Source organism: Elephantulus edwardii, unplaced genomic scaffold (assembly GCF_000299155.1).
Source record: "Elephantulus edwardii isolate Elephantulus edwardi_28Jun2011 unplaced genomic scaffold, EleEdw1.0 scaffold00008, whole genome shotgun sequence".
Lineage (NCBI taxonomy): Eukaryota > Metazoa > Chordata > Mammalia > Macroscelidea > Macroscelididae > Elephantulus > Elephantulus edwardii.
Window position 1 is genome coordinate 28,470,657 of NW_006399758.1, and position 12,721 is coordinate 28,483,377.

Genomic DNA, 12,721 nt, shown 5'->3' on the forward strand with positions numbered 1-12,721 from the left:
AATATCCCACCTAACTGTAGTGTAAGTTGTCATTTAAATAGGAGGCTTCATGGGAGGAAGGAGGATTATACAATTCTCCAAGGCAAAATTAACTAAAGTTAGTTGAGAAAAAAGGAAAGATGTGATGATAACACAAAGCATGACCAGTATCTGCAGGCAAGAAGGGAACATCAATTTGGCTTAATGGTGCCCAAATGGCAAAACAAACCCTTCTTAACTGAGTCTTTAAAGAGAAAAGCCAATCAATTGTTTAGAAATAGTTTTACTGGAATTGGGATGTAACAGAATTTTCTTCCATGAGTCCTCATAAAGGGTACATTGTGTGATAAAGTAGCCAACAGCTAAAAAACACGGGTGTTAAAAAAATACAAGTTCTAACTCTTGTTCTTTTCCTTCTAGACAAATTGTACAGAAGCACAATACCAAAGGCAGTGCAGGACAGACGGCTGAATAAAGAGCAAAAGGTGGATCAAATGTGTACCTCTCTGAAGATCTTATGTTTTTAATGTGGCTACCATTGGTGTTTATTGTGGAGCCAACTAATATGAAATGATTCACGATTTCAATGTTTTCTCCATCAAGATGCTACCTTTTGGTCCAGTGGTGAAAATTTTTGTTTTCTTGATGTTAAAATACAATGCATATTGAAGGTTGTAGTCTTTGACCTTCTGCAGCAAATGGTTCAAGTCCTCTTCACTTTCTGCAAGTTAAGGTTGTGTTATCTACATAATGCAGGTTGTTGATATGTAACATAAGAAGAATCAATTTCTTTTTGAGTTGTGGTGTTGGAGAACAGCACTGAATATCCCTTGGACTTCCCAAAGAACAAATATATCTTGGAGCAAGCATGGCGAGTGTTCCTTGGAAGCAAAGATGATAAAGCTTTGTCTTACATACTTTGAGCCCATTGTTTCACAGAGCTGTTCCTTGGAAAATGGCAACATGTTTGCAAAGGTGAAGGGTGAGCAGAGAGGAAGATCCTCAACTTGACCGGCTGACACTGTGACTGTTGCAATGAACTCCAGTATGCCAGAGACGATAAAGATGGCATTAGAATAAGACAGGTTCAGATCTGTTCCCCCCCCCCCCCAGGTTTTTTACTCAAGCAATTGTATTTAATTCCTTACTCTGTTACCTGAAAACATTAGTGTAAAATTTAGAAATTTTTTTCTTTAAACATAGCAAAACCTCAGCCATAGAAAACCGTATGCAGCACAATTCTTCTCCAATCCCATGGGGCAGCTATCATTCCAAATCAATAGGAACTGCCCTCACTATAACCAGCCACGAGGCTGCTCCTGTTCTTTCCTTAACAAAAGGTTTTTTCTTTTCTTTCTTTTTTTTTATTTTCTTGGGTTTCTATACAATTCTGTTGCACTATGAAGCTCTCTCTTAAAGGGTAAAATTTAGTTTGCTCTCTATAGGAGCACTGGTGGCTTAGTGGGAAGGAACTGGATTGCCAACACAAAGGTACACAGTTGGAACCCACCAGCGCTCCTCCAAAGGTGGGCAGTCTCCTCCCATGCAAGTGACTCAGAAAACCTGCTGGAGAGTGAGCAATGGTAGTTCTAACTGTACTGTACACAACTCTGTACCAGTTGGGAATATACATTGGTTTCAATATAAACTCAAACCTTCTCTATTAGTGGTAAAAATCTTTTCCACTTTCTCCTTACTATAGAGTCAGAACCAAATCATAGCAGACCCTCCAGGGGGTTTTCAGAGGCTCTAAATTGCACTGGAAAAGAATGCCTTTCTTTCTCTCATGCAGCTGGGGGTGGATTCAGAGAGGTGGAGCCTTTGGGTTAAGAGCACAAGTCCCCACAGACAAGGCTCCTTTTACCTTTATAGGCATGCATTATTTTTAGACTTGGGCCACTGTTCTTTCCTTCCTAATATCTCAGTTGAACTTGACAAATATGCTACTTGAAGAACAGTTTTAATGTACCTTTGAATGGCTAATTTCAGAGTAGTTAATAGATAAAATACATCTTGAACAAACAAAAAATATTTATTAAAAGGCAATTTATATTGATGTTTCATGGCTAAACTACTTATATGTGAATTTAATCTTAAAAGGTTAAGTTGAAAGATAATCCACAAAAGTAATTTTCTGGTTCAGTTATGTTTAATTTCTTTAATATTGGTTACATCTGAAGGACACCTACTGACAAGGACTTAAGGTAATCAGTAATAAAATGTGCAAAGGTAAAAAGTAAACCAAAGATCTATTCCACACCTGGGAGAAGCAGGATTTAAATATAACTTACTATCAGGATATGAGAACATAAAAAGTGGAGGAGGAAAAAGATATTCAATATCTGAATAACATAGCTTTTGCTGTACAGAAAAAAAATATTAAATGAATATAATACTGGGAGTAAAATGCATCATAAAAATAAAGAAAAAAAAACCCTAAAGTCTAAATATAAGTAGTAAGTGGTTGACTTAACAGTGTCATTTTTCACCCATTCAAAACTTCAAATATCATCTTCTGAAAGGCCAGATTTTAAAAATGTGCCAGACATATATAGCACTATAATATCTGGAATTTAGCAAAAACCTTGTTTTATTAGACTGAAAATGGCATTGATTTAAATAGTTAATGATTGTTCTTTTACAACCATTTGTAAGGTCTTGAACAATTTTTAAATAAACAAGTATAAACCAATTTATTATATTGTTTTCAAGGATAGTAAACACACTTAATATACTTTGGCTAGTATGTATTTTGATAAAGACTAATGAAAAGTTTGGTACTTTGGTAAAAGGTAGTCTCCTTTATAGATCAAAGGTTAATAATAGCCATTGACCTATCTCAGAATTTTAAATGACCTTTTTAATATGTACATCAAGATATAGTCATGTGCCACATAACTTCAGTTTAGACAGAATCCTACTGCATATACTTGTGTGGTCCCATAAGAAAGTTCAGAAACCCCCATCGGAGAACAAAATACACAAACAGAACAGTTTTTCATATGCAACACACATCTCTCTAAACAATACAAAGTAATTGTGCTGCCAGGAGTATGATGGTACTGTATATATACATAAAACCTGTAATGTAATGACTTATATATGTGTTGGACTTCCTACCTACAGTTTGCCATATAACAATGTATGCAGCAGCACTGATTTTTGCATAATGTGTGTCTCTTCGGTGTTGTCCAGTTATCTGTTAATTTTCTTTTGAAAATACTATTGTGAAATATATTGTGGCTTCAAATCCCAGCAAAATCAGTGCTGGTGGTAGCAGCAGCAAAAGGCAAACAAGTATTGATTTGGTAGTGAGACAAAGACTATCAAAGAACTTGAAGTCAGAAAAATCAGTGAATACTACTGCTCGCGATTTAGAAATGTTGTACTTGTCAGCAAAACCAAAAAAATTCTTCCACCTGTCAAAGAAATGGGTTCACGAAAAGCTACAAGGCTTATGAAATGCAAGATGGACTTGAACCAGAAAAGGAGAAATTACTAATGAGGTGTAACGATAGCCAAACACCGACCTGAAACCCCTTGTAGTACACTGAGAGTCACTGGGAAGGCACGGAGCTCCTTGGAGATGCTTTAGGAGGAAATAGGACCACACTATGAAAAAGGGTTTACACAATTTCCAAGGTACATAATGTTCTGTTTTACAGAACGTCTTGTGGATGTTAAGCAACACATGACTGTACTGATAAAACTTTTACATAGTAAAGAAAAAAAATTGGAGACTTTTTTCCATTACCTTCAGTTTTATAAAGCATTGCAGTTCAATATACCAAAAGGGATTTCAAAATGCAAGCACAATTACAATGCATATTAATAGCAACAGTTGAAACAGTAGAAATAGAAAATTAATTTCATACTATAAAAATGAAGCAAGGCACTTTCAATAACTAAACGTAAAGCTGAAATAAGCATAAAACATTTTCATAAAGCTGAGCAACTCAATGACCCTAGGACACTTCTGTAAAACGTGTAAGTGTAAAGGCACTACCTACTTCTTTCTTCCAACTCCACTTTTTAAAGGAATTTACCAATTAAACTTGGCACAAAAGTTTTAAGTATCATAAAGTGCATCACTTGGCTAACTATATGAAAAAGAAAATCAGCCATAATACATTATACCAACATCATTACATATTTGGAAATAAAAATGCAATACTAGAGAAGTTAACCTAGCTATGAACTTTGTAACATACATATATTTATATATATACCCCCCATATATATATGGCTTTTTTCTTTTTGTATAATTTCCTATTTGCTTGGAATCTATATTTTCAAGAGTATGCCTTGATTAGAAAAAGAGGTAGTCTTCTGAAAAAGGCAAACTCATTGATTCCCAAAGGTAAAGATTTAAAACGATATGGAAAATAAGCATAACATAATAAGTTAGGGTATAGTATTATAAAGCTCCAAAATGAAACCCACTGCCATCTCATCCATTCTTACTAATAATGATCTTACAGGAGAGCAGAAATGCTCCAGAGTGTTTCCAAAGCTGCATGCAGACCTTTATGGATGCACTCTGCCACATCTTTAACTCATGGAACTGCTGGCAGGTGTGATCTGCTGAGCTTCAGATTAGCAACCGACTGCTTAAACCACAATGCCACCAGAGCTTCCAAACGATATTACAGGTCCTGATACTTATGAATTAGCTTTTAAAATCGTGGCTATTTTAATCAGTAAACTGGGTGATTATAGCTCTTTCACAGAGTTTTCCTTTGGTACTAGAAAGTAATTTCTTTTAGAAAGCATTTACATTTCAAAGAACTAATTTTCATTTAGAGATGATAAAACTGTCAACACTTACAATTCAACTTATCTTTATGATGTTCATTAATCTAAAATAATTAATGAAAGTACATCATGTCAGAGATACAAAGAAATACATATCACTTAGAAACATGCAAGTAATTTTTGTTTGACTATTATAACTGGTGACTAAAAAATACATGTATATGTTAGTGTGGGGAAAATATAATGGGAAAACATCACAAACATTCATGTACAGTATTTGAGAATGTGAACCTTGATAACAGAATTCTAAACAGATTAATTTTTCAGTGTATTCAATATAAAATCTGGATAAAAGGATGATTAAAACCAGCAGGGAATATATTTCCTATGACAATAATTTAAATACTTCTAATGTAAACTTTATACATGCATATTGTCTCCATCCTTTTAGTTTTTTAAAATGAAACAAAAATCTTGCCACTCAATTCTAAATAAAACATTGAAATGCTAAAATATAGAGGGAGATGCTTGAGATGTATTAGTCTTCTTCAGCATAGTATGCTACTTCGGCTACTTCTATCTCTGATACAGGATTTTCAAGTTCACTATGACTTAAGCAAGGCATATTATTAGCTCTGCAAAAGAAAGAAACATACATAGTAAGAGAGTGGATGAATAGTATTTCATTTCACTACTACTTTTACAAATATCTTACCTTATGTAAAAAACCCAAATATTTTAATATTCAATCAGAAATGTAAAATCTTCAACTTGTCACCGCCAATTAAAATTTTTGAAGAGGTATCTTTAACTCTGATATGTTTAAACAACCATTTGCCAATAAAACTCCATTTGTAATTAGTTTAGCTAACATAAAATTTGATCTTAGGAATTTAACTACTACTCATAAAGTGCTAACAAATGTCTTTGATTTACATGCAAAAACAATTCCAAGAGTTTCAAGGATATATTTTTTTCATTATTCCTATTAGATAGGTCGGGTAGTTGCTTTAATGTTCCACTGTTTGAATGAAGATGAAAGTATTTTAACATTTAAAAAATTAAAGAAAGAATGGGCCCAGTTAATTCAGACATAGTTTCAAAGTAAGCAATGATAAAGTTGTGGCTTTTAGCTTAGATGCCAGAAGAAGAAAGCTTGGAATTATCTACAGTTCTTTCCTGGTGCCTAGAAGAAAATGGTAAATTAATTGGGTTCATTTAAAAGAAGAATAAAAAACCAAAAACCCATACAGAGCCATCTCCTTCCAACTCAAATTGCTGTTAATAAATAAAACATTATATACCTAGAATAAAACATTATATACCTAGATTCTTCATCCAAGATACCTTGCTCTGACGCCAAAGCACAGGACTGCACCGTTAGGATTTGTCCACCTTCTGTTCCTGACATGTACAAAGATTCTTCAAGTTCTATAGACAAGTTTCTACAGGCAAATGACAGAAAAAGTTAATTTCTTGGAATAAAACATTCATACATTTACAGTTGTGAAAACATGTGGCATTAGGAGTTTTTTAGGTACTAAATCTTAGCGCAGTTATATAGTTAATAAATTGCTGAGTCTGAGTGCTATCAGAGCAATAAAATTAGTACTTCTTGTTATGTGCCATTGAGTCGTCTGTGACTCATAGCCACCCGATGTATGTACAACAGGTCTGACGCCTGCCCTGTCCTGAGTCAGTTTCACTGACTCCAACAATACCTACCCCCATTACCCCAGTTATTGTGTCAATCCATCTCATGCGGGGTCTTTCTGTCCTGAGCTGTCCCTCAAACTTTCCAAGCATGATGTCCTTTTCCAAGGACATGTCCCTCCTGCTCACATGCCCAAAGTATGTGGAATAGAGCTTCAAAATCCTTGCCTCAAATAAGATACTTGGTTTCACACTCGATAGACCTGTTTTTTTTTTCCTTGGTGGTCCATGGTATTTTCAATATTCTTCTCTAGAACAGTACCTCACAGGTATCAATTCTTCTTCTGTCATCTTTGGTCACTGTCCAGCTCTCTGATGCACAGCAAGTCATTGAAAAAATCATAGTCTTGATCAGGTGCACCTTAAGTCTCTAGACTGACATTGTTGCTCCTCAGTACTCTGGAGATGTTCCTGACAGAGTTTCCCAGTGCAATTCATCTTCTGAGTTCCTGAATACTGGTGCCAAGAGTGCTGATTGTGGAGCTAAGCAAGCTGAAATTGTTAACAACCTCAATCTCTTCTCCATCCATCATGGTGCTGCCAATTGGCCCTGTGGTGAGAATCTTTGGCTTCTAGATGTTGTACTTTAATCTATTTTGAACTTAATAATTAATTAAAAATAATTCTAGAGTCTATTCAGTAAATGCTGATGAGAGGGTAAACTAGAACTTTCATGAGTAAAAGACCAAAATCCAACAAACTCACCACTGTGGAGTTTTGAGCCATAATGACCTTAAAGGACAGAATGTAACTGTCATTCAGAGTTTCCAGGGCTATAAATGTTTATGGAAACAAATGGCTTCATCTGTCTTCCTCAGAAAGTGATTAATTCAAAAGAAGACTGATGTTCTGGCTAGCCACCTAACGCAAATTCACCGTGCCACCAGGGCTCAGAAACAAGACATAATTAAAGTAAGTTAAAATGAGAAACATTTATTTTGTTGAATAGCTAGAATTACTTCTCTGAATTTTTCCCATCCTTTAAATAATCAAGACAGTTTTCTCTCAAACAGAGAAGCCAAGAGCTGACAACTTTTAGAAGCATTAATTTCCTCCATCATATTTAGACACAAAAGATACTTAATCCTGAAAAATAAAAGTTTACTTATCACACTAAAATTGCAAGGTATCATGGACACACCGGATTCTGTTCTCTATAGTATCTATGTGAAGTTGCTTCTCATGTAGCAGTTTCTTCAGTGATTCCACCTCTTTTTGCTTTTCAAGTAGTTCTTTCTGCAAGCGGTAGTTTGTTTCTTCTAAAGTTTCACAGAAGGCCTAAACATAAAACAATAATTAACCAACCACATAGAGAAAAAAGGATACAATTACTTATGCAGTCTTTTCTCAAGATCATTCCCAAAGAGTTAAAGAACATTTGATCTCTCTCATCTTTTCAGTAAGGTCTCTGCTATCTCAGTTCTCATTCTTTAGTAGCCACCCATTAGGGAGATAGTTCATGAGTTATTACAGCAATAAGCCTGTGTGTTTTGAGAGGTTATTTCATATCCTTCTTTAGCTTTTGCAGAAAAATAGACTAATAAAAACTGCTACACTTTCTCTTTTCTGTAATCTACTTTTCCCCAGCCCTACTTGATTAGAATTTTCAAACTGTGGCTATTGATTTCCTTTGTATTAGCTCAAAAGACATCCTGCTGTAACAATGCCCTGATGGCACTTTCAACAGCATTTCCCTTCTGCTTCTCTTTTCACCATTTACTCAAAACCTACTGAGTCCACATTCCCTGCTTCTAAATCCAAGACGTTTAACACTGATGGAAAAAGAAAAGAAAACAAAATCATATTACCATGAAGAATGATACCACAAAAAATTTTCAATGCTGCTGATCACTCTTTTTCATGCTCCTATTAGCTACCATTTCTTATTTCCTCTGTGACTATTTCAAAATTGCATAAAACTAGTCAAAATGTACTATCAAATCTGTCTGTGAATCTAGCCAATTGCTTCAAGAAATAGGCCACTTTAATACGTCAATTAATGTAATATGAGTAGAATCTGGCATGAGGTGAACTCATTAACAGGACAATCACTTCTGTGTCAGATAATAAAACAATCATTTTAATTTTGCTTTTAACAGTAGGTTCTTTCTTTTGCCACTTACATGACCTAAAATTCAACAGAATTTTAAATGTAGTAAAATAAATTTCCAGAAGAATATTTGTCTTTATAATAAAGAGCACAGCACACTATTTGGAAATTCATTATCAAAGCAATATGAATTACTTTTTTCTTTTTTTCACTTACACTTTCACTTATATGTGTATTTCAAAAGAAATAAGACTTTGACTAAAATATTAAAAGCTTTCTGGATAAAACTACCCAAGTCTGAAATGGTATTTTGCTACTACATTCAAGAAACAATGCAGCTATTGTGCTGTATTATTTATTACTCTTTATGTGATATGTAATATAGCACTTACTCTACTTTCTTCTAGGCTATCAAATGGACCTGGTGGATCATCCAGACAAAGAAATTCTCTCACTGCAAGGCTTTTCAAAAAGGAAAAAAAGAAAAACTAAGCTAGTACACAAGTGAGTTTTTAAATGACAGCAAAAAGCAAAGCGGTTGGTTCTCTACCAAAATAAGCACGTTGACTATGAGATTGCCCATCCTTCTCCCACATGTTTATACAAGTAACCAAATATAAATATCGAAGCGATAAAAGATACAAAGATTTTAAGTAATTTCCACAGATCTTATAAATATAAATGGATTGAGAATTTAGTTACATAAAAACTACAGAAAACAGAAGTTCAGAATAATAGTACAAGCGACAAGAACAAATGTTTACTTTTAAGAAAATAACTCTCAAGCATTATTTTTTTAGCTTCTTGTTGTATACTATCAAGTCAGAATCGACTGGTTTTAACTAGACAAAAAAATGATTATCTTGTTAAAAATAACTAGTACTTAAAATTTGTACTTCATTTATTTTTGTCAGTGAATGCTTATAAAATATTTAAAAGTATCTTTCTATTTCTGATTTAAAAACATTGTTTTGTAATTACACCTCTTTTGCTTCTGCAGGATTCAAAGGCAAAAGGTCCTAATTCCAAGCTCTACTCTTATCCAGTGAAAAATACATCCCGATCCAGGTAAAGGCACTGAGAGAGAAGTATTTGAGAAAACTAGCCCTTCTTTCAAAAAAATTGTGAGGTATGTTCACACCCTAGAAAAGGATGCCATGATTACTGTTTTGATCAAGTCAAAGGGGGGAGACTGCTCATTTGTGTCCTTGGGAGCAACTGGTGCATTTGAATTGTCAGAGAAACCTAGCTTTGGGTAAACAGTACAACTCCCTCCAGATTAGATCAGCCGCCTATCTTCTTGCTTTGACTATACAATAGAAAAGTTACTTAATATTCAATAAATATTTATTGAGTGCCTGTGTGTGCATGCTTTATGTTGTGCGGCTAACCAAAAGATCAGCAGTTCAAATCCTCTATTTGCTCCTCAAGAAAGACAGGTAGTCTCCTCCTGTGAAGAATTACAACCCTGGTAATTTGATGGAGGGTCAATAAGTAAGAATCAATCAGCTATCCCACTACTTGGAATACACCCTGAGAAAATGAGAACTGAGACACAAACCAAGATTTGTACACCAATGTTCATAACAGCATTATTCACCATCGCAAGACCATGGAAACAGCCCAAATGTCCAACCACAAATGGATTGAGCAAGTGTAGTATATTCACACAATGGAATACGATGCAGCACGCAAGAGCAATAATTTTGTAAATTATTACCTAACTTGGGAGGTACTAGAGAGCACTATGCTGAGTGAACTAACTCAGTACAACTTGATTGGGGGGGGGGGGGAGGGTTTCAATTAGATGGTAATAGGTTTTTGGTGCATTAAATTTCTGCTTATTGCTTTTATGTTACACTATGAGCTACAAACAAATGAAGGAAAGTAAAATAATGTGTAAATATCTAAGACTATACAATTAAACAGGGAGCTCTAGTAGCCTAGTTGGTAGAGATGCACTATGAAACCAAAGGCTATAATCTTTAATATTCCGTATGAAATGTTTTACATCTTCACTTTCTGCAAGCAAGATGGTGTCATATACATAATATAGGTTGTTACACACTATACAACTATAAACATACATTGAATTCTCAAAACTTGTAAGAGGTTCTTTTCTATTTGACATGTTCTTGTTATGTGCTGTTGAATTGCCTGCGTATATGTGTAACAATATACATGCCTATGTATACTACAGTATGGACTGAGGCTCAATGTCAAGAAGACAAAGATTCTCAACACTGGACCAATCGGTAGCATCAGCATGGATGGCGAAGAGATTGAGATTGTTCACAGCTTCAGTTTGCTCGGCTCCACGGTCAACACTCTTGGCACCAGTAGCTAGCAAATCAAAAAACGTATTGCGATGGGAAAGTCTGCTGTTAGGGACCTCTCTAAAGTACTCAAAAGCAACGGTGTATCTCTGGAGACTAAGGTGCATCTGATACAGGCCATGGTCTTTGCAATTACTTGTTATGCATCAGAGAGTTGGACAATGACTGGGGAGGATAGGAAAATTGATGCCTTTGAGCTGTGGTGCTGGAGCAGAGTACTGAATGTACCACGGACTGCCAAGAAAACAAACAGATTCATCCTGGAGAGGGTTAAACTGGGCTATTCCTTGGAGGCAAGGATTCCGGGGCTTCATCTGACATACTTTGGACATGTTGTAAGGAGGGACAGATTCTTGGAGAGGGACATCATGCTTGGGAGGGTGGAAGGACAGCACAGGAGGGGAAGACCCTCTATGAGGTGGATTGATTCACTGAATGGGGTAATTGGGATGGGTGTATCAGAGGCAGAGCACAGGATAGAGCAGGGTTTAGGGCTGTTGTACATAGGGTTGCTGTGAGTTGCAAGCGACTTGAAGGCATATTAACAACAATATATAACAATCCTAAACCCTGATCTATCCTGTGCCAATCTTACTGTCTCTGACACACCTACCTCCAATATCCCAGTTACTGAATCAATATATCTCACTGAGTTTCTACCTCTCCTGCACTGTCCTTCCACCCTCTCAAGCATGACATCCCTCTCCAAGGACTGGTCCCTCCTTGCAACATGTCCAAAGTATGTCAGAAGCAGCTTCAGAATCCTTGCCTCCATGGAGCAGCCTGGTTTCACCCTCTCTAGGACAAACCTGTTTGTTCTTTTAGCAGTCCATGGTATACTCAATACTCTTCTTCATCACCAGAGCTCAAAGGCATCAATTTTCCTTCTATCATCTGAAGTCATTGTCCAGTTCTCTGATGCGTAACAAGTAATTGCAAAGACTATGGACTGGATCAGGCGCACCTTAATCTCCAGAATGACATTTTTTTTCTTTCAGTACTCTGGAGAGGTCTCTGACAACAGACTTTCTCAGTGCAATTCATCACATTTGATTTCCTGGCTGCCGGTACCAAGAGTGTTGACTGTGGTGACAAATAAAAACTGTTAACAGTCTTAATCTCCTCATGATGCTGCCAAATGGCATAGCTTTTTAAAAAATTTATTTCCTTATTTTGTAGTCTCTGAACATATTTTAAAATGATACTGTTAAATTGTTCAATCCACCAGTCCTTAATATTGTTTCAGATCATACTTTCTTCCATTTCTGTTTTCGGACAGTTAGGACAGGTTTAATATCAACAGTTGCCAGTTGTATAAAAGCAAGCTTTTAGCCAACAAGAAAGGCAGACAACTATTGTGTAAGAGAAAAAGAAATAAAAAATAAATGAATTATGTAATACTAATTCTTTGGCAATATAAACAGTCATATTTTCTACAATGCCATTCTAGCCGTAAGAATGCTAACAGGTACACTTGCAGGTAACTAACTGATGTTTTAAGCAGTAATCTTCAAATGCAGTTTTATGGCTTCATAAAGGCCTCTGGTTGGAACAAATGGTTTGTGCTCAGCTGCCAAGCAAACTGTTGTCAGTTCACGCAGTCTCATCAGCAAAGAAAAGGCCTGGTGATGCACAGCTTACAGCCAAGCAAACGCTACGGAGCAATTCTATTTTATAAACTACACAGGGATGTCACGCGTCACAATTAATGGCACAAAACAACAGTTCTCTGCCCATCAACAAATGAATGGCTAGAGAAGCTGTGGTATATTCACACAATGGAATACTATGCTGCATTAAAAAACAAGGAACTCATGCAGTATTACTCAAAATGGTTGACTCTGGAGAACATTATGCTGAGTGAAATGTCCCAGTCACAAAGGGACAA

At 35.8% G+C, this 12,721-nt stretch overlaps 1 protein-coding gene across 2 annotated transcripts in view; it reads right to left on the minus strand.

Annotated features, from left to right (window-relative positions):
- Positions 1-5,272: 5,272 nt before the first annotated feature.
- The window catches only part of SNX16 (sorting nexin 16), a 28,264-nt gene continuing 20,815 nt past the window's right edge, over positions 5,273-12,721 (minus strand). For both annotated transcript variants that reach the window (XM_006880501.1, XM_006880502.1), the window contains 4 exons: positions 8,890-8,959; positions 7,589-7,725; positions 6,060-6,179; positions 5,273-5,369 (listed from right to left, as the gene is read on the minus strand). In XM_006880501.1, the coding sequence (XP_006880563.1) occupies positions 5,273-5,369; positions 6,060-6,179; positions 7,589-7,725; positions 8,890-8,959 (424 nt within the window). The remainder of the gene's footprint in view (positions 5,370-6,059; positions 6,180-7,588; positions 7,726-8,889; positions 8,960-12,721) is intronic.